Here is a 22,353-nt window from a genome sequence, read left to right on the forward strand (position 1 = left end):
GACCAACCCCATCTGCCACCCGCATCTCAGCCCACGGCCCGAGAGCAGGGCCATGTTGCTCAGGGCTTGGACACAGCAACGCTGTGCTGGGCAGAGCAGGTCAGGCCAGGCCACGCTGCCCAGCCCACGGCCACCGTCAGCCAGCCACTCACCGCTCCTGCTCCTCCAGGTGCAGCGCTCTGGACGGGACAGCACTTTTCCGCTTCAGCCTCTGGTAGGGGGTCAGCTCCGCTGCAGCGACAGAACCACGTTAGGCTCCGTGGGTCCTCCAGCCGTGCCGGGACGCCCGTGGGCATCGGGAGCCCCGAGCTGCTGCAGTGAGCCCATTGCCGGCACTGTGGGCAACCAGGTGGGACCCCGAGCCCTTCTACAGCCCGACACAAGTCTGAGGAGTCAGAGCCTCTGACTCCCAGCCTCTGGGGAGGGGGCTTCACCCCTTGACTTCCCTCTGCTCCTGCATCCTCGGCCAGCCCTCTGCAGCCTCCTGGCCACCCCACGTCTTTGCCATTGGCTGGCTCAGTGTACCCCTCTCTCCACACCGGGAAGAGGCCACCAGGCTTCTTTGGCCTTGATCAGCTCACGATGCTCTACAGAGTGAAGACTCCTGGCTCTGTTCTCCAGCAGCTGGCAGCAGGACACAGGGGGCCGGGGACCAAAGGCCAGTGAGGCCCCCCAATGACGGTCATGGGTTCCACTGCACCCCCTCACCTTCCTCTCCTCAAACAGCATGTCAGCCCCCCCACCCCAGGAAGGCCGCCTAACCTCTAATTCGGCAGAAACCCCCCAAACACCTGCTGGCCCCAAGAACAGAGATAGCGGGAGCCCCTCTTTCCTCCCCATCCTCCCCGTGCACCAGAAGCCAGGGCTGCACCGCAGCTCATCCCAGGGGCTCGAGCGTGGGCCCAGGAGGCCAGCTCTGCGGCACTGTGCCTCGCGAGCCAGAGCCGTTGTTGTAAGGACCACACGGCCCCAAGGCAAAGCTTCTGGGAGAGGTGACAATCAAGCAGAACCGAAGTGAGTCTGATGCGGCCACAGCATTGCGGTCACTTCTTTTGAAGAACACGGGCAGAGAGAAAGGAGAGCATCTCCGTGTGTTAGGGTGGTGGGACTCTGACAACTCTGTTGACCTATCGTTCGCATTCCACCCAGTGCACACATGTGAAGTGCACAGTAACGGCTTGTGGTACATTCACGGATGTGCAGCCGCCGTCATCTTTACAGCATGCCCATCAGTCCACATGCGAGCCCAGCCCCTGGTAACCACCATCCCCCCAGTCCTAGGCAACCACTGACCTACTTTCTGTCTCTACGGATTTGCCTATTCTGGACATTTCCTATGAATGGAATCAAACAGTGCATGTGTGATCTTTGGTGACAAGATTCTTTAGCTTAAAACAAGCTTTTTGAGGTTCATCCATGTCATAGCATGCACTGGTAGTCCGTTCTTTTTTATGGATGAATAATATCCCATTGCATGGGTATGCCATAATTTGCTTATCCATTCATCAGTTGACAGGTATTTGGGTTGTTTCCATTCTTTGGCTTTTAGAAATAATGCTGCTATAAACACGTGAGCACAAGTTCTCATTTCTCTCGAGTACATACCTAGGAGTGGAATTGCTGGGTCATACCATAACTCTATGATGAACATTTAAGGAACAGCCAGACCGCTCTCGGAAGAGGCTGCACCATTTTACGTTCCCACCAGCGGCGTGGGAGGGTTCTGCTTTCTCCACATCCTCGCCAACACTTGTTACTGACGTTTCGATTATAACCATCCTGGTGAGTATGGAGTGACAGCTTAATGCAGTTTGGTGTGTACATCACTGGGAACTAATAATAGTGAGCATCTTTTTTTTTAATATTTTATTTGTCAGAGAGAGAGCACAAGCAGGGGGAGTGGCAGACATAGGGAGAAGCAGACTTCCTGCTGAGCAGGGAGCCCAATGTGGGGCTCAATCCCCAGACTCTGAGATCATGACCTGAGCCGAAGGCAGCCACTTAGCCGACTGGCCACCCAGGCATCCCAGTGAGCATCTTTTCGTGTGCTTGTTGACCATTTGTAGATCTTTCTTCGGAAAAATTTCTATTCATACTCTTTCTCCATTTTTAAATTCAGTTATTTGTCTTTATTATGGAGCTGTAAGATTTTTTAATTTATTCTACATACAACTCCCTTATAAGATACATGATTTTCGATATATCTCCCATACAGTGTGTTGTCTTTTCATTTTCTCGATAGTGTCCTTTGAAGCACAGAAGTTTTTAATTTTGGTGAAATCCAATTTATCCATTTTTTTCTTTAATTGCTTATGCTCTTGGTGTCATGTCTAGGAATTCATTGCCAACTCTGAGAATATGAAGATTTGTCCCTATATCCTCTTTAAAGAGATTTATAGTTTAAGCTCTTGCATTTAGGTCTTTGATCCAAATTGAATTAAATTTTGTATGTGGTGTGAGGTAGGGTCAAACTTCATTCTATTGTGTCTGGATAACCACTTGTCCCAGTACCATCTGTTGAAAACTCTGTCCTTAACCTCATTTCAAAGTGTTGGCATCCTTGTTGAAAATCAGCGGACATACACATGTATTTATTTCTGGGATCTGCGTCCTATTCCACTGGTCCGTATGTCTGTCTTCATCCAGTGCCACACTCTTTTTATTGTCGTTTTGCAGTAAGTCTCAATTTGGGAAGTATGAGTCTTTCCAATTTGCTCTTTTCTTTCAAGATTGCTATAGCTATTCTGGGACCTTTGTAATTCCATATGAATGTTAAAATTAGCTTCTCAATTTACAAAGAAGGCAGTGGGATTCTGATAAGGAGATGTCTTCCCATTACTGAGGCCTCCTTTAACTTCAGCAACGTATTGTAGTTTTCAGAGTGTAAGTTTCACACAGCTTTTGTTAAATGTATTCACAAGTATTCTATTTTTATTAATGCTGTTGTAAATGAAACTTTTTTAAATCTCATTTTTTGTTTGCTGGCTGCAATTATATAGACATACTGCTGGTTTTTGCATGTTGATCTTACATTCTGCAACCTTACTGAATGCATTCGTTAGTTATAATAGCGGAATCATTTTATATCTGTACTTTGTATTTTAGTATTTATATGTTTAGTTTAATATTAGTTTCAGTTTAAAAAGTGGATTCCCTGGATTTTCAATCTGCAAGATAATTTCTGCAAAGAGAGACAGTTTAAGTTTTCCTTTCCAATCTGAATGACTTTCTTTTCCTTGCCTGGTTACACTGGGTAGCACTCCAGCACATCATCAAACAGACATGGTGAGAGGACGCATTCCTGTCTGCTTTCTGATCCTAGGGACAAAGCATGCTGTCCTCCACCGTGGGGTCTGTGTGCTGTGGGCCTTTTTGTAGGTCTCCCCAATCAGGTTAAGCAAGTGCCCCTCTATTCCTTGTTTGTTGTATGTTCTTTATCATGAAAGGGTGTTGGATTTTGTGAAATGCTTTTTCTACATTAATTGAAATGATCATGTGGTTTTTCTTCTTCAGTCTAAAAATGGGGTGTATTACATTGATTTTGCTCTTGTTAAACCATTCTTGCATTCCAAGGTCCGGCTGCAAGCTACCAGGTGCAGAGGTGAGGCAGCCAGGCGCAGAGGTGAGGCAGCCAGGGCAGAGGTCGGGCAGCCAGGGCAGAGGTGAGACAGCCAGGCGCAGAGGTGGGGCAGCCAGGGTGCAGAGGTGGGACAGCCAGGCGCAGAGGTGGGGCAGCCAGGGTGCAGAGGTGGGACAGCCAGGCGCAGAGGTGGGGCAGCCAGGGTGCAGAGGTGGGACAGCCAGGCGCAGAGGTGGGACAGCCAGGGTGCAGAGGTGAGGCAGCCAGGGTGCAGAGGTGAGGCAGCCAGGCGCAGAGGTGGGACAGCCAGGCGCAGAGGTGGGGCAGCCAGGGTGCAGAGGTGGGACAGCCAGGCGCAGAGGTGGGACAGCCAGGGTGCAGAGGTGAGGCAGCCAGGCGCAGAGGTGAGGCAGCCAGGCGCAGAGGTGAGGCAACCAGGGCAGAGGTGAGGCAGCCAGGTGCAGAGGTGAGGCAGCCAGGGCAGACATAGGTAGGAGCAGCAACCCCCATCCAGAGGGAGAGCCTCTCCTATGCAACGGCAGCCAGAGCGGTGACCTGTGTTACTCCTGGCGGGTCACGACCCCAGCCCCCTTGGGGATGTGGATGCAAAGGCCACCATCCCAGGTGACTCTATACTTTCTGGGGATACCCCATCATGCAAAGAAGACTCGGACGGCTGACCAGGGCGCTCAGGGGCTGGTCCCGCACAGCGTCCTGCTCTCCAGGGAAGCGTGCTCAGCTCTCAGCTGATGGCTTTTCTCCCGAAATCCAATTCTTGTCAGAAGCTGAATCGTCATTACTACAGCTAAGAAGCAAACTCCCTGCGTGTGCTTAAGCGTTTTCCAGATCCTTCTCGGGATCCATAAGCTTGTCTCCCAAGTCAAATGACCCTGCAGTCCTTCCCTCCAGGCTCTCACCGAAACTCAGCTCCCTCGGGCTGGCTCTGCCGCGTGTTGCCCCTCGGCCAGCCCGCATGGGGCCCTCAGGACCCAGGGCTGCACCTCCCAAACCAGGCAACACCGGGGGGGACACGGTCACCATTTCAGCCCCCAGGATGTGGCTCTCCAAGCAGAGGGCAGAACAGGTCCCTCTTCCTCCTGCTCCAGAGCTGACCAGTCCACCTCGAAAACCTGTGGCCCCAGGCCGAGAGTGTCCCGAAGTCACACTCACCTGCTGGCCTTCCACGGAGAAGCAGACCTGCCCCCACGACCCCTGGCCACAAGAGAGCAAAGCAGAGTCCTGGGGCCGCAAAGCCCCTGCTGCTTCCCGCAGGAGGGCTGCATGGTAGCCTTCAACAGCTCAGCCGGAACCTCGCCCTGCCTCAGGCGTCGTGCCCTCCGCCAGGGGCAGCCGGACAGCCTGTGCTGGTGTCCCCTGGCACTGGGCAAACAGTGCTCCTGGACATAGTCCCACAGTGAGGCCTGAAGACTCCCCTGGGGCCCTTCTCTCCCGAGGCTCATCTCCCCATCTCTCTCAATGTCTCCTGCAGGAGCTCCTTGGAGGGCAGGACACAAGGGCGAGCTGGGCAGGGGCAGGAAAGCACACTCTCACCCGCCCCGCCCCTCCCCTACAGCCTCCGGAAGCAGCCCACACCCCGGAGGCTCCTCCAGGAGGCGGGAATCCCACTCTGTGCAATTGGGAAGAGCAGCAGCTTCCCGGGCGGGGATGGCGCTGGTCCGTCCTGCCAGGCCGCTGACACCCACCTTTCTTGCTCAGGTTCAGCAGCTTCGGATCCCACTGGCTCTCCTTGGCGGAGACCGCGTGGCGCAACTGGAAGCCCATGTATTCCAGGAGCCTCTTGCGGGCCAAAAACATCTCCCGCTCGGCCGGCATCAGCATGTGGAAGGGGCAGTGGGCGACCTTCCGGTCCTGCAGCACAGCACCCCTTCACCACCAGGAACCGCAGGGCCCCAGCACACCACCCGGCCGGCCAGCACGGGAGGGACACAGGCGGGGAGCCCACCCCCCATGGTGAGGACAGCACAGAACGGCACTCCGAAAGCTGGCGACAGCAGCCCCGCCAGCAGGGTGCCGACCAGGGTGGGCTTCAGTCAGAGGCGGGAAGGGCCTGTGGCCCAGCCTTGCCCCAGACACACTTGGGGCCCCAGCTCCTCTACCCCCATCACCAGTAGGACACTCAGAGCCATACCTGGTAGAATTTGAAATACCCATAGTCGACAGCCGTGCCCACAGCCATCCTGTCCCCCTGAGTGAGCGTCACGGGGCTCAGGATGTCAGCCCCGTAATTAATTAGCCGGTCAATCTGTGGAGAACAGAGCCTGGGTCATATGTGCATGGACGCCCCAGCCACCAGAAGGCAGGACTCGGAACCAGGGTGCCCAACGCTGTGGCCCACGTCGCCTGCGGCCTCCCAGTCTTTACACGGTTGCTGGATGGCAGGGGGGCAGCCTGAGGACTGGGCCCCCAGCGGAAGAGTAGGTGCTGTGAGCAAGGGCTATCGTCCCCCTTATTCCCCAGGGAAGCCACCCTCTGAGCCGCGTGGAGAGTCAGCAGACAGGACAGACGTGCCGATCCCATGGAGGAGAAGTGAGGGCAGAGCCCAAGGGAGGTGCACGCTGGGCCACTGCTCAGGAGCCCCCTGCTCCCCACCGCCCCAGGGAGCTCCTGTGGGTCTGTAACTTGAGGCTGGTTATGGTCCCGGTCCCCAGACCAAAAGCCATAGAAGGGCAACCACCAAGCCCATCCTGACCCCCTCCCACCACATCCGGGGCGCTCGGTGACTGCGGATGCCTGCGCGTGCACGTGTGGACAGAGGCGCGTTTGACGGCGTGTGTGAGCAACTTCGGGCTCCTTACCACCCATCTCATTCACAGCAAATGGCACCCAACAGAGGTGCCCGCCTCCACCCCGAGAGGGAGGGGGTGGGTTCCATAAAGAGGCTGCAGGGTCCTAGAGCTTTAGCTCGGAAGCTTAACCCGACCACAAAACACGGGGCTCAGTGCGGCCCCATCCGAGCAGATGAAAACCAGGCTGTCATCCCCGCCGCTGCCCATACTGCATACGGTCTACTTCCTGGCCAAGTGCAAGCAGGCTGTCACTCGGGGGGCACACTGCAGTCCCCAAACAGCCAGTGGAGCCCAGTGCCAGTGGGCAGGAGGCCCCGAGCCTGTCCCCAAACGTGCTGACCCTGTGTGCGGCCAGAACCCGAGGTGCTAAACGCCTCTGTTGCTCAAGAGCTCTGACCACCCCACATCCCGCGAGGGCGGTGCATGTAGCTGTGGATGCGAGGACTGGGGAAGCACAGAGAGGAAGTCAGCCCTTGCACGGTCTCTGTCGTCATCTGGGCTGTTCACACCTCACAGACTCAACCACCGTCCCAAAAGCAAGAAGCTGGTTCCCTGGAAGGACCGGCTCCAGGCTCGTGTCAGGGCAGGAGGGGCTGAAGGATGCAGTGGGAACGTGGGCCAAGCCAGAGGGTGGGGAGGGCCTGCCGATGGCCGGAGGGCAGGGGTTGGGGGAGGGCCGAGGGTTGCACCCCCCATCAAACATCCGATAAATGCGGACTTCCTTGGTGTGGCAGCATGACGGAGATCCCCAGCTGGGGCTGGCACGGTGCTGGACGGCTGGCAGAGGGGAGCGCCAGGGAGGCCAGAAGGTGGGGAGGTGGGGAGCTAGGGTGTTAATAACCAGTGCGCCTGGGGGAGGGAATACAGCATCACTGTGCTCTCCTAACTTTTATGTGTTTGTTGTAATAAAAATTAGTAAATGAGTAAGTTGTAAGTAGTTAAATCATTGAAAAACCCCTGGTTGGCTGATGTGGGGTCAGGGGCAGGAACCCACAGGTGTGTGAGGGTCCCCTTGATGCCCCAGAAAGCAAGGCAGGCATCAGAGGCTGAGGGGACCAGGGAAAGTTTCCCAAGATCAAAGATAAGATGATTTAAGGGTTGAGGAAGACTGAATCCTTCTACTTGCCAAACAATTATGGAGGCAGATGGCCTGGCTGGGGCAGAGCAGACCTGCCCACCCCCAGATCCAGAACGCAGCACTGAGAGGCCCCGAAAGCACACACACAGGCGCTTCCAGGCGCTACAAGGACAGGAGATCAGGATCAAGGTAGGATCCTTAAAATGGGATCCGGAAACGGGATCGCAAGAAAAGGGGCCTTACTTCTTTTTCCATAAAGTTGAACTTTTGTCAAGTGTGACAGCCTCCAGAAAGCCAGGCTCTCAGCCCCCACCCTCACCCCGGTGCTTCTAGCTCTTGGGGAACCACACTGCGGCCCTCGATGGAGCCAGGGCAGCGGGAGTCCACACAGAGCTGCCTCACGTGGGTGTGGGAAGGGGTGAGGCCACAGCACAGGGAGGGCCTGCCCACGCCGCGCTGCCGTGGCAGACCCAAGGCCCTGGCACGGGAGTGAGGAGGGTGCAGACGCACAAGGGGACGTGTCTGGGTGCCTGGCGGGGCCAGAGCAGCTGGGAAGACAGAGAGGGACTCTGAGGGAACAGCACAGCGTCGAGGACCTACAAAGCACAGAATGCCTCCTGCTCACACCTGAGCCCACCCAGGAGAAACAGCAATGCTACAGCAAGCCACGTCCATAGCCAGGACACGGCACACCCCACAGACACCCACCCGGGGCAGCCCCAGTGCTGTCCCAGCACGTCCTTGACCAGGACCCCTGGCCAATGCCCGCCCTACTGAGAGAATCCACAGTCCTGCAGCCCAGCAGGTCCTTGACCAGGACCCCTGGCCAATTCCGCCCTACAGAGAGAATCCACAATCCCGCAGCCTAGCAGGTCAATGACCAGGACCCCGGCCAATGCCCGCTCTACTGAGAGAATCCACAGTCCTACAGCCCATCAGGTCTGTGACCAGAACTCCCTTGCCAATGCCCGCCCTTCTGAGAGAATCCATGTTCCTGCAGCCCAGCAGGTCCTTGAGCAGGGCCCCCGGCCAATGCCCGCCCTACTGAGAGAATCCACGGTCCTGCAGCCCAGCAGGTCCTTGACCAGGACCCCCTTGCCAATGCCCGCTCTACTGAGAGAATCCACAGTCCTACAGCCCATCAGGTCTGTGACCAGGACCCCTGGCCAATGCCCGCCCTACTGAGAGAATCCACTGTCCTGCAGCCCATCAGGTCTGTGACCAGGACCCCTGGCCAATGCCCGCCCTACTGAGAGAATCCACTGTCCTGCAGCCCATCAGGTCTGTGACCAGGACCCCTGGCCAATGCCCGCCCTACTGAGAGAATCCACAGTCCTACAGCCCATCAGGTCTGTGACCAGGACCCCTGGCCAATGCCCGCCCTACTGAGAGAATCCACAGTCCTACAGCCCATCAGGTCTGTGACCAGGACCCCTAGCCAATGCCCGCCCTACTGAGAAAATCCACAATCCCGCAGCCTAGCAGGTCCGTGACCAGGACCCCGGCCAATGCCCGCTCTACTGAGAGAATCCACAGTCCTACAGCCCATCAGGTCTGTGACCAGGACCCCTGGCCAATGCCCGCCCTTCTGAGAGAATCCACGGTCCTGCAGCCCAGCAGGTCCTTGACCAGGACCCTGGCCAATGCCCGCCCTACTGAGAGAATCCACGGTCCTGCAGCCCAGCAGGTCCTTGAACAGGACCCCAGCCAATGTCCGCCCTACTGAGAGAATCCACAGTCCTACAGCCCATCAGGTCTGTGACCAGGACCCCTGGCCAATGCCCGCCCTACTGAGAGAATCCACAGTCCTACAGCCCATCAGGTCTGTGACCAGGACCCCTGGCCAATGCCCGCCCTACTGAGAAAATCCACAATCCCGCAGCCTAGCAGGTCCATGACCAGGACCCCGGCCAATGCCCGCTCTACTGAGAGAATCCACAGTCCTACAGCCCATCAGGTCTGTGACCAGGACCCCTGGCCAATGCCCGCCCTTCTGAGAGAATCCACGGTCCTGCAGCCCAGCAGGTCCTTGACCAGGACCCCGGCCAATGCCCGCCCTTCTGAGAGAATCCACGGTCCTGCAGCCCAGCAGGTCCTTGAACAGGACCCCGGCCAATGTCCGCCCTACTGAGAGAATCCACAGTCCTGCAGCCCAGCAGGTCCTTGAACAGGACTCCCGGCCAATGCCCACCCTACTGAGAGAATCCACGGTCCTGCAGCCTAGCAGGTCCTTGACCAGGACCCCTGGCCAATGCCCGCCCTACTGAGAGAATCCACAGTCCTGCAGCCTAGCAGGTCCTTGACCAGGACCCCGGCCAATGCCCGCCCTTCTGAGAGAATCCACGGTCCTGCAGCCTAGCAGGTCCTTGACCAGGACCCCGGCCAATGCCCGCCCTTCTGAGAGAATCCACGGTCCTGCAGCCTAGCAGGTCCTTGACCAGGACCCCGGCCAATGCCCACCCTACTGAGAGAATCCACGGTCCTGCAGCCTAGCAGGTCCTTGACCAGGACCCCAGCCAATGTCCGCCCTGCTGAGAGAATCCACGGTCCTGCTGCCCAACCAAAGTGACGGCCTAGGTCTTCCTTGAGACAAACCAGAGGACTTCTGTGTGGCCTGTTGAGTGGGTTTGCACTTCACACGTTTAGGCCCACATAACATAAAAAGCAAGAATTTTGTATTCTTTCTCAAGTATTTGAACATTACAGAGCAAGAACACTTGAGACCCTCCCTGCCAGCAAGGAAGGCCAGACCCAGGGTTCCAACACCCCCACCCAGACCCTACATGCTAGGGCCCGCTGCCCTCCACACCCGCCCCCCGGCCTCACCCTCACCAGGGCCAGCTTGCTGTCCGTGCTCCTCTGGGGCTCACAGGTGGGGTCGCAGGCAACACAGAGGGCGCTGCCCAAGCCTCTGGTCAGCGGCAGGTTGGGGTCAGCTCCGTGGGACAGAAGCTCCTTCACAATCTGGACACAGAGACACCGGTCAGCACCCAGCTCCTCTCGCCTCATGTGGGCAGCAGTGCCCGGAGAACGGCTTCTGCTCTCCTGAGCGGCATCCCACCCGCAGGTACCACTGCTGCCTGGCTCGGGACGAGGCTGGGGCAGGGAGAGGGCGTACGGTGGCTCCCCAGGGAGGGCTGTGCGCCACCCACGCCGGCAGCCCAGGTCTGCTCCTTTCTCTGCACGCTGTCTAGTTGCTCCGAAGCGCTCCTGCCTCAGGTCTTGTTTCCCAGCCCAGGGGCCAGCACAGGCCTGTGTGTCCCATGGGCTCCTCCTCCCTGGGACCACTCTGCCTTTGCCCCCAGGCACCTGTGTCACTGTGATCACCTGACCAGACGCAGAACGGGGCACATCTCACTCGCTCCCTGCCAGATCCCCAGCCACCAGGAAGCCAGGCGGGACAGCAGCTTGGCTGGGCAGGAGACACACTGGTGTGTGGCTCTCTCAGGAGCGTCCGACCCCCAGAAGGCAGCTCTCTACCCTGCCTCGCCCACCAACACAACCAGGCACAGAGCAGGTGCCCCCCATAACTTGCTCAGTGAACGACTCTATGTACACGTGAAGGGAGGAGAAAGAGAAGGACCACAGAAGCCCCCATGACCCGCACCAACAACGCCTTCCTCTTCTCCAGGCCTCTGCTGATACGTCACCTCACCACAGACCACAGAAGCCCCCCTGGTCACCCGCTGTAATAGCCCACTCTCCATCATTCTCTACTCCTTACCCAGCTGTTACTGTCTTCATAGAACTTACCACCACCTGAAATTCTGTGGCACACTGGATTATGGTCTATCTCCCACACTAGAATCTAGGATCCTTGAGAGCAGGGACCTTATTTTATTCGACACCTAATGTCTAGAATGGTGCTTGCCTGGCACACAGCGGATGCTCAAAAAACAACAGTTAAATGAAAGGGTGAACGAGTGTATGTATTATAGATCGACGGAAAAAGGAAGTAAAGTAGAAAGGATGATGAATATCCGGATGGATGAATAGAAGGATAGAGGATGGATGGATGGACAGACGGATGGATGATGAAAGGATGGATGGGCAGATGGACTGATGGAAGGACAGACGGAAGGATGGGTGGAAGGAAGGAGGGAAAGAAGGACGGATGGATGGATGATGAAAGGATGGATGGACATGGATGAACAAAAGGACAGATGGAAGGAGAGAAGGACAGAAAGAAGGAAGGATGGAGTATGGATGGATTGGACGGATGTATGGATGGGTGGAAGGATGGAATGATGGATGTGTGGCTGGATGGATGGATGGATGGTTGGAAGCATGGAAAGATGGGCTGGATGGATGTGCGATTGTATGGATAGATGGATGAAAGGATGGATTGGATGGATGGATGGTTGGATGGATGGATGGGTGGGTGGATGTGGGTGAGTGGATGGCTATGTGGTTGGATAGGTGGATGGATGTGTGGTTGGTTGGCTGGCTGGATGGATGGATTAATGGAAGGATGGATTAGATGGATGTGTATTTGGATGGATGGGGGGAAAGATCAAAGAATGGATTGATGGGTGGGTGTGGGTAGGTAGGTGAATGGATGGATGAATGGGTAAGTGGGTGGATAGATGGACAGATTTGTGGGCAAGTGAATGAATGAACAAGTAGATGGATGGATTGTGAACACATACATCCTTGGCAACAATAGGAGATGTGAATTGGCCAAGGTTCCTTTCCTTTTCCTTACTGAGGGATTAATGCCTGGGATAAGCAGGGGTTGTGACCCACCCGCCCTGAGGGAGCATCCTCCCAGCTGAACCCTCATCTTCCCTGCTCACCTTCCTTTCTATACCCTTCTCTCTCTGAGAAGTTCCATGCACTGTGGAGGGCATCCACCATGCCCCTTACACCATGCTGTCTTCATGCTACCGCCAACAGCAGCGAATCCGAAAGACTGACTAGGGAGGGGGTCATGTTGAGGCAGAAACACTGCAGGTACACCATCAGCGGGTGTAGAACATGCTCACCAGGTCATTCCCACTGGCGATGGACAGCGAGAGTGGGGAGTGGCCACTCCACAGCAAGTTGGGGTTTGCTTTGTGGGAGAGGAGGAGCCGGACTATGTCCCTGGCACACTGGGTGGGGAGAAAGGCAGGACCACAGGTTAAAGAGATGCCCTGACTCCCAGGAGCACCTGACACTGACCATTAACTCAAATGCATAAAATCACGTTTGTCACTTAATCGCTCTTTCCTCCACACCAGCACCTTGCCCGGCACACAAAGGCTTTTCTAAATTTTGGATGGTTGCGTGGATAGGTGGGTGGATGGCTGGGTGGATCATCAAAGTGGAAAGATGTTTTCTAAACATACATCATTTCCAACACAAAACAGGAAGGACACATGATGCACAAACTGCTTTACAGCTTGTTTCCAAAGGAAAGGGGAGAGTCAGACCCATGTGACTACAGTAGCCAGGTTGGCACATGGCAGGTGTGGCCCCAGGGCTCAGGGATCGTGGAGGACACCAGAGCACAGGAGAAGCCCGGCCTCAGCAAAAGGGGCGCATTCCATGCAGGAAGGGCTCATCCTTGCCCTCTCTGCCCTTCTCCCGGGGGACCCCTCAGCTTGCCCCTCTGTCCTTCCTCTTTTCCCAGAAGTGCTGAAAGCCCTTGCAGCTTCGATTACCCCGCCTACAAAGACTCTTCCAGGCTCCAGCTCCCCCTGCAGGTGTGCAGACCCAGTGGGCTGGTCGGGCTGCCTCCAAGCCCCCTGCCCTTCCCCCACCTGGGCCAGGCCAAGGAGGTGCCAGCCCAAGCCTGCTGAGGGGCTTCTGGGAAAGCCTCCCCTCCTCTCCTCCCTGCTGGAACATGGGTGGCTCAGAGTGGTGGCCTGAGCTCAAGGAGGCTTTGACCAGCGATGTTGTGAAGCAGGGAGGCATGTGGGTGCCTCCCACCTGCCCCACCTAGCATCGCCCTGCACCCACCCTCATGCAGGTCCTCACACTGTCAGGGCAGCGTGCCCGATCACCACCCTGTGCAGGGGCAAACCACCCGCCCATGTCACAGACCCGAGAGCCGGCTAGGATTTCCGTTTTATGGGTGGGTAAACTGAGGCCCAGTTTACTACGTGCTCCGAGGCGCTGACCCAGGCTGCACCGGCCTACAGCACAAAGCCAAGGTTTGGTTCCCTCCGCAGCCGCTCGGCCTCCTCTGACAGGTTCCTGCACCCGCCTTGCTGACAATCCCCAAGGCAACAGGAGGCCTGACCGCAGGCAGAGTCACGGCCCAGGGCTCTACAAAACAGGACCACCCCGGGGTCCCGAGTCCAGACGGTGACTGACAGGGCTGCTGGCCCACTGCCCTGCCCCCAACACGCGCACAGCACACACACGGACACACTCGTGTGCACACACCCAAGGCACGCGCACACACACTCCCTGCCCCGCTCACCTTGTAGTTGTCCTCACGCTCACAGGCCACGTGCAGCGCCGTCCTGCCCCCCTCGTCGGGCACCGACGGGCGCGTGCTGTAGTAGATGTTAGCGGGGCCTGCTTCGTTGTTGAGCTTCAGGCTCGAAGGCAGCAGGTCCAGCTGTGCACAGACAGAGGGGGCAAGTACTGGCCCCCAGGCCTCTCCCCCAAGCGCCAGGCTGGGCCCGGAGACCCCTGCAGGTACGAGCTCCCACACAGACACGTTCCCACAGAGGAGCACCAGCAAGTGGCCCCCCTCCCCAGACGGCGGGTCTGAGAGCCCTCCTGCGAACCCCTCCCGCAGGCCCAGTGCAGCCACCACCTGCCCCAGTGAGGGTCAGAGCTGGGCCCCCACCCATCCTCGCCGTGCATGCAGGGAGCCGCGCCCATGCGGACAGATGCAGGCTGGCTTGGGGCCCACAGAGCAGTCATCAACCTCGTTAGGGACCGTGACGTGACAGTGAACTCTGAACTGAGCGGACAGCACCGTGCTCAGAGAGGCCTCAGCGCCCCGCCCCCGTGGGGCAGGACAGGCACCTTGCCCAGCTTGTACACGTCGTCCTGGTCGGCGGCCCTGGCGTCCACGTCCGTGATGGCGTGCAGCAGGAGCTCCGTTATCTTGACGCCCTCCTCCCCGGGAAGGGCGGCTGCAATATGCAGGGGGGTAAGGGCCCCCAGCTGCAGGGGCAACACAGGTAGGGGTGAGGGCCGGCTCCCAGATGGGCAGCACCCCCGAGGCCCACCCCTCTCAGAAACCCCACAGCACTGCGTTCTCCCCGGTCTCGCTGTGACATGTGGGACCACGAGGCCTGCCCACACTGGACCACAGACACGTGCACTTCAGCTCCTAAAGTGTTTCCATCTGCCTGGCCTACAGACAGCGAGCGGCCCTGCCTTCATTTTAGACCAACTGTCTCTTCCTTCCTCCGAGAAAAGCCCCTGCCCTTCCTGCCGGACCCTCGTTCGGATGCCACAGCGTGGATGGCCACGCGGCTCCCGACTCCAATCCCTGCCGGGACCTGTCCCTTCTCCGCCCTGACCATCTGTTGAGAGACTGGCAGGAGGACCATCTCCATCTCTGGGCGCTGCTGGGTCTGTGCCGGCCCCACGGACGTGTGAGAGCCCGGCCAGGAGCGTGCAGCGGACCCGGGGTCCAAGCGGAGAGCTGTCGGCTCCCCCAAAGCAGGATCTCAGGGTAACAGCGGGTGCCCGCGAAGAAAGGTCGGGCGGGCGTCAGCCCACCGCGCACAGACGGTCTCCGGTCTGCTCATTGTCCGCCCGAACGTGAGAATAGAGCCAAACCACGCCTGGAGAGAGGACCGCGTGCGTGAGCGACAGGCGCCCGATCGGGAAGGAGAGAATGGATGAGTGCGCGAGTGGTGTGCGCTCAGTTTACAGGCTGCCACCTTAGCTTCGACGGCGGAGTCCCAGCAGTAAACCTGGAAGGGTACCACGACCTACCCCGGGTCTCCCGCGGACGTTCTGCTCTCCTGCACTCACGTTCCCTCCACGCAGAGAAGAGAAGGGGTGCAGGCCTGGCCGAGGGGCTGGCGAGGGGAGACCCACACGCCGCTGAGCGAGGACGCCGAGCGGCCGCTGAAGCCACACACTCCTGCCAGCCTCGGCCACCCCCGCCGCACGCGCACGTGCGCACGCCCCTCCCCCGCCGCACGCACACGCCCCTCCCGCGCCGCACGCGCACGTGCGCACGCCCCTCCCCCCGCCGCACGCACACGCCCTCCCCCGCCGCATACTCACGTGCGCACGCCCCCCCGCCGCATGCTCACGTGCGCACGCCCCTCCCCCCACCGCACGCACACGCCCCTCCCCCGCCGCACGCACATGCCCTCCCCCGCCGCATGCTCACGTGCGCACGCCCCTCCCCCGCCGCACGCACACGCCCCTCCCGCGCCGCACGCGCACGTGCGCACGCCCCTCCCCCCGCCGCACGCACACGCCCTACCCCGCCGCATGCTCACGTGCGCACGCCCCTCCCCCCGCCGCACGCACACGCCCTCCCCCGCCGCACGCGCACGCGCCCCAACACAGCAAAGAGCCCGCGTTCACGTCGCCAGAGAAGACACAACACTGCGAGGACATGTCAAAACCAAGCGCTCTGACTTCTCGCCCCTAATGAGCCCCCGTCAGCCCACCCCTCCCGCCTCTCCGGACCCCGCCCCACCCCCGCGGTGGGGTCCTACCTCAGCGGGGAGCTGGATGTCCGCCCTGGCCCTGTTCTCCAGCAGCAGCTTCACCCCGGCCACATCCCCGGCCTTCACGGCGAAGAACAGGGCCTGCATGGGCACGCGGCACAGGTTGGGGTCCGCGCCTCGGTGCAGCAGGAGCCTGATGCTCAGCCACCTGTTGCTGTGTCTGCAAGGATCAGTGTGACACAGTCACGGGCCGGAGGACAGGCACAGGACAGCACCCGGTCAGCACCGGCGCTCCCTGGGGGAGGCGGCTCGGGAGCCCCAGCACTCATTCGGAGACCTCCCGGCCCTGCCCTGCGCCCGGGCAGCCCCCCCTCGCCGAACCACCCTGGGCTGGCCAGCCCAGCCCAGCTCGAGTCCAGCCGCAGCCCTGCCCTGCTCCAGCCTTGGGTGGTCGCTCAGCCTTGCTGAGGTCATCTGTGACATGGGGCATGAGGTGCGGACTAGCCCTCCCCCCCGGGGTGGCCGTGAAGTGACGACATAGAGCACCTAGTACACATAGGGCACGACATTGTACCCAGACAACACGCACACACGTGCACACGACACATACACATGCACACCATACATACACAATCGCATACACACACTGCGTGCACACGTACACAGATGCACACCACACACACACACACACGCAACACACGTGCACACCACACAAGCACACCCATACGCACAGCCCACGTATACACATGCACACACGTACACTGCGTGCACACACATAACACCTGCACGCACACTGCATGCACACATACCCGTACAACACACAACATACCTACCACACACATGCACACGACACACATGCATACACATACAACACATATACGCATACACATGCACCACACATATATATATACACATGGAACACGCACACATATAATACACTCACATATACCACATGCATACATGTAGGCACACAACACATACACACGCATGCACATCATGCAGATACATGTACATACACCCAACACATGCATATTCACACACACACGCCATGCGTATCACACACGTGCATGTACCACACATACATACAATATACACAACACACGACCACGCCATACACACACACTCGTCCATGTGTGTGCACATACACACTGACACACACAGCTCTTATGAGGAGCACAGAGCCGGCATCAGTGGGGAAGCTTTGCCGAGACCCGACCGGCCAGGACGGCAGTCCCTCTGGGCAGGGAGTCAAGGTGATGAGCCAAGCAGGCTTTAAGAACGGTAAGAGAGCGGGAGGATGGAGGGTCTGGCCCGTCCTGCTGGCCCCACCGCCGGCGCAGCACCAGGTGGGCAGACAAGGAGGCAGTGGAGAGGCAGGGTCAGTCTACAGCAGCGGTTCTCAAACATCCTGCTCTTGGGACCCCTTTCTGCTCCTAACATCCTTCAAGGACCCCAAAGAGCTTTGTTTATGCAGGTTCCATCCATCCATGTCTACTGTATTACAATTAAAATGAGAAAAAAATTTTAAATACTAATACATTTAAAAAGTAACAATAAACCCATTGCATATTAACAAAAATAACGTATTTTTATAAAAAACGTGTACTTGGCTGCATCACCAGAATCCAGCACTGCGAGGGCTCCCAACTGTGCATGAGTCCGGGCCATCGGGACCTGGTCGCGCGGGAAGACCTGAGCTCTCCCCCACACTGACACGCATCGTTAGACGCGATGGGGGGGTGCACGGCCTCCAAAATGCCAGTTTCCACTCGAGACCCGAGACGCCGTCGCTGGCACGCACCCTGCCGGCTGCCCCCCTAAAGCGGGAGGCTCAGCACTCGCACAGGGATGAGTGACCCTAGTGTGCCAGCTGGTCGTTCTCGCAAGGAAGAGCGGCGTCGCACAGGGGGACCACGGCAAGCACCCTTTGCAACGCGCGCTGTGGGAGAAGCGCTTTCCTCGAGAAAACCGTCCGACTGGTTTGGAGATGTGCTTCGGCGTCCCTCCCATCCGGTCACAGAGTAGTAGAAAGCCGTAAGCTCGGGGTCAAGATGTAATGACTGAGTAGCCTCTACTGCTTCACCGAGTGCATCCTCAGCGGAGCGCGTCCTCTTACGCGCGTGGGCCCAGGGAAGAGATGTGGTGGGGGTGTCACAGAGCGAAGCGGCAGGTGACGTCTGAGGATTGTTAGGAGGATCGTCTCCACCTACAGGCTCCCCGACAGGGTCTGGGACACCTGGGCACGCTTTGAGAGGGCAGGGGGTGAGTGTGAGTGTGTGTGTAGGATAACGTGCGGGTGTGTGGGCAGGGAGGGGTCAAGTGTGTGCAGATGAGTTGTGTAAGCAGGTGTGTGAGTGCATGTGTGAATGTGTCGGACAAGTGGGGGGAGTGAGTGTGTGCAGGCAAGTGTGTGTGTGTGAGCATGTCCGTGGTATGTGTGTGTGCGTGTGTGTGAGCACCTGCATGGTGCCCCCCGCTCTGCGGCAGCCGGGGCACCCTCCCTGGATTCTCACTGCCACTGTCCCCCTGATGTCATAGCCAGGCCCCCAGCCCGGACACACAGCCACACAGACGCCCCTGGAGGCCGTGCGCAGGACGGGCCCCACGGCATCCCTGCGGGCTCGGGGGGTGTGGGACACGCACCTCCAGAAACGCTCCCTCCTGGCGGCCGGGGAAGTGATGCTGGCCCACTGAGCCTGAGCTCCACCCCTGAAAGTGACCCTCAGGCCCGACGCCCAGGCTCCAGCAACCTACTCGATCATGGCCAGCGCCATCTTCCTCATGGTGCCCTTTACTGAGCCGGTGGTGCTGAGTGAGGAGGCCTTCAGCATGCTGTAGGCCTGGGCGCTCTTCTGCAGGAGGTCCTGGGACAGTGTGATGGAGTAGTTGTGCACACAGATGCCAGACTCGAAGTTCGTCTCCTGGCTTCCCAGCGTGTGCCCGTCCAGACTCCCTGCCACGCGGTCCAGCCCCTTCTCCAGGTCGCTGACGCTGCCCCGCGGTGACAGACGGTCCCACTTCGGAGGGTTGCCCCCCAGGTCGGGGGACTCATGAGACAGCTGAGTGCCCGCAGAGAGGCCGTCCTCCTCACCGCCCCACGCAGCCGACTTCTGCTCCTGGCTGCCTGGGGTGAGCACCAATTCCTCTAAATACACAGACTCCTTGGCCGCTTCGAGGAGTGAGAAGGCGTGGTTGGGATTTACTGGCATATTTGAAGCTTCCTTTGGAAAGTACCAAAAAAAGAAGGAAAATCATTAGAAGAGTCAGAGTGACAACCGCGTGAAGCTGACTTCTTTAGCGAAGACCAGCGCTCACGGCAGACAGCGTTCTTCAGGCACCGAGGCTGACGACGCTAAAACACTTTGCAAAAGTCCAGGAAGGGAAGCAAACACCTCAGGCATCGCGTGGAAACCTGAGCCACACAGCAGCCACCAGCCACACGTGGCAATGGAGCTCTCAACCTGAGGCCCGTCCAGGTCCGGGGTGTGCGTGAGCAGACAAAGCAGAGCGTCCCCTGTCCTGATACTGATTTTACACACAGAGATAATCAATTGTGGATACACACGGTTAAATAAAATATACCATCAAAATTAATTCTACCTGTTGTACCTCTTTTTAATGTCGCTCCTAGAGACATTTATTTTTTTGAAGATTTTATTTGCAAAAGAGAGAGAGCGCGCACAAGCAAGAGGAGGGGCAGAGGGAGAAGCGGACTCCCCGCAGAGCAGGGAGCCCGACGTGGGGCTCGATCCCAGGACCCCGGGATCACGACCTGAGCCAAAGGCGGACGCTCCAGGGACTGAGACACCCAGGCGTCCCAACCCTAGAGACATTTAAATGACAGGACTGGCAATGTGGCTCGCACTACCTTCCTGCCGCGATGCTGCCCTGCATGCCCCATTCACAGCCTCTGCTCTCCAAGTGTGGTCCCGGGGCCATCAGCCTGGCCAAGAATGCAGATTCTTGGGCCCCACCCAAGACCCTTAAGGCAGAAACACTGGGGGTGGGGGGGGCGCCTGGGTGGCTTAGTCGGTGAAGCATCTGCCTTCAGCTCAGATCATGAGCCCAGGGTCCTGGGATCAAGTCCCACATCAGGATCCCTGCTCAGTGGGGAGCCTGCTTCTCCCTCTGCCTCTCCCCTTGCTTGTGCTCTCTCTCTCTCTCTCTGATAAATAAATAAATCTTAAAAAAAAAAAAAGGAAACGCTGGTGGTGGGGTCAACTCTCTGTGATCCCCCCCCATAAGGGGTCAGATGGTAGACAAAGGGGACGAGGTGGCCCCAGGGCCCTCTGCCGGGCAATCTCGGGCGGCAGGTGGGGCGGCGGCTGTGTTCACAGCCTTGTGGGGGGGGTGCTCCCCGGACCGGTCCCTCCTCCCCCACCACGCCACTCTGCAGGGGTGCGGGGAGGGGGGAGGGTACGCTGCCCACATGGCAGCCCGGCTTCTCCTTTGACTCAGGACAGAGCGGGGCACCAGTCACAGGCTGAAGCAGCAAAAAATCTCAACTTTGTGTGGCATGCAAACTCGTCTGGGTCTGGACTCATTTGACTCCATTCTAGATGTTGACGTGGGAACTTGGGGAAACTGCCCCTGATGGGATCCCCGAGGACTCAAAAACTTGCTGTTTAATTTTTCAGGTGAGATGTTGGCGTCTGTGTGTGCTAAGAACCTGTCTTTAGAGAGGGGGGAAAGATGGCGGAGGAGTAGGGGACCCTATTTCAACTGGTCCCCGGAATTGAGCTGGATATCTACCAGACCACTCTGAGCACCCACGAAACCAGCCTGAGATGTAAGAAGATCTGGATCTCTACAAACAGAATATCGCAGGCGGTTGGTTTTGAGGTACGAAGTGGGGAGCCCTGATTCTGCGGGCAGATATCGGAGGATAAACGGCGGCGGGAGGGAGCCTGGCCGTGGGGATCCTACACCGCCGGTGAGCGACAGCCTCCCGCGCTGCGGACGGGCACAGACTCGCAGACCAGTAGCGTCAGGAAAGGACTTTAGGGCAGCCCCCGGGGTGGAAAACCAGACCGGCGGGGTCACGCGCGCGCGAACTGGGAGCGGCTGGCGGTTTTAGAAGCACAAAGGGCAGAGACGTGCCCCGACCTGGAGGCAGGACTGGGGGCGCTGCGGAGGGGCGCACAACCCAGGCCGCTGCAGTTTATAGCAGCAGGGACAGAAACGGAGACAGTGTGGCCTGGAGAGCTCACTGAAGAACAGACTGCGGTCTCTCTGCTCTGAGGCAGACGGTTGGAAACGGTCTCTTCTGCTCTGACTGGCGGAAGAGATGCGGAAAGCCGCCAGGGAAAGGCGCCAGAGAACAAAAGCCCCAAAGACTGATTCCCACTGAGCCCATCCCCCGCCACAGGGGCGCAGGGCAACTCCGCCCAAACAGGGTTGCCTGAGTAACAGTGCGGTAGGCCCCTCCCGCAGAAGACAGGCTGGGAAAACAAGAGGCCAGCAACCCTAAGGTCCCAAGAAAACAGGTGCATCTTGCTTGGGTTCTAGTCAATAATTTGGACTCTACACATTCCCTCAAACACCCATCAACAGAATGACTAGGAGGAGGAGCCCCCAAAATAGAAAAGACTCAGAGATTATGACTTATGCTGCAGATTTACAAATGGATGCAGATATAACCAAGATGTCGGAGATGGAATTCAGGCTAGCAATTGTGAAGACAATGGCTAGAATGGAGAAATCAATGAATGGCAACATAGAGTCTCTAAGGGCAGAAATAAAAGGTGAATTGGCAGAACTTAAAAATGCTATCAATGAGATCCAATCCAATCTAGATAATCTAACAGCTAGGGTAAGTGAGGCAGAAGAACGATTAGTGACCTGAAGACAATTTAATAGATAAAAAGGGAAAAGAGGAGGCCAGGGAAAAACAACTCAGAATCCATGAAAATAGAATCAGAGAAATAAGTGACACCATGAGGCGTTCCAATGTCAGAATAATTGGAATCCCGGAGGGAATGGAGAGAGAGAGGGGGCTAGAAGATGTATTTGAGCAAATCGTAGCTGAGAACTTCCCTAATCTGGGGAATGAAACAAACATTCGAGTCCTAGAGGCAGAGAGGACCCCTCCTAAGATCAAGGAAAACAGGCCAACACCCCGGCATGTAACAGTAAATCTCGCAAATCTTAGAACCAAGGAAAACATCTTAAGGGCAGTTAGGGGGAAGAGATTCCTTACGTACAGAGGGAGGAACATCAGAATAACGTCAGACCTATCCACAGAGACCTGGCAAGCCAGAAAGGCCTGGCAAGACATATTCAGGGTACTAAATGAGAAGAACATGC

General features: G+C 57.8%; 1 protein-coding gene across 3 annotated transcripts in view; it reads right to left on the reverse strand.

Annotated features, from left to right (window-relative positions):
* Window positions 1-22,353, reverse strand: part of ANKMY1 (ankyrin repeat and MYND domain containing 1) — a 58,204-nt gene that overhangs the window by 11,769 nt on the left and 24,082 nt on the right. For all 3 annotated transcript variants that reach the window (XM_078071558.1, XM_078071559.1, XM_078071560.1), the window contains exons 8-16: window positions 18,802-19,268; window positions 16,096-16,267; window positions 14,432-14,572; window positions 13,875-14,015; window positions 12,451-12,558; window positions 10,298-10,429; window positions 5,730-5,843; window positions 5,284-5,449; window positions 153-231 (exon numbers count right to left, since the gene is read on the reverse strand). In XM_078071558.1, coding sequence (XP_077927684.1) covers window positions 153-231; window positions 5,284-5,449; window positions 5,730-5,843; window positions 10,298-10,429; window positions 12,451-12,558; window positions 13,875-14,015; window positions 14,432-14,572; window positions 16,096-16,267; window positions 18,802-19,268 — 1,520 coding nt within the window. The remainder of the gene's footprint in view (window positions 1-152; window positions 232-5,283; window positions 5,450-5,729; window positions 5,844-10,297; window positions 10,430-12,450; window positions 12,559-13,874; window positions 14,016-14,431; window positions 14,573-16,095; window positions 16,268-18,801; window positions 19,269-22,353) is intronic.

This window comes from Halichoerus grypus, chromosome 4 (assembly GCF_964656455.1).
Source record: "Halichoerus grypus chromosome 4, mHalGry1.hap1.1, whole genome shotgun sequence".
NCBI lineage: Eukaryota > Metazoa > Chordata > Mammalia > Carnivora > Phocidae > Halichoerus > Halichoerus grypus.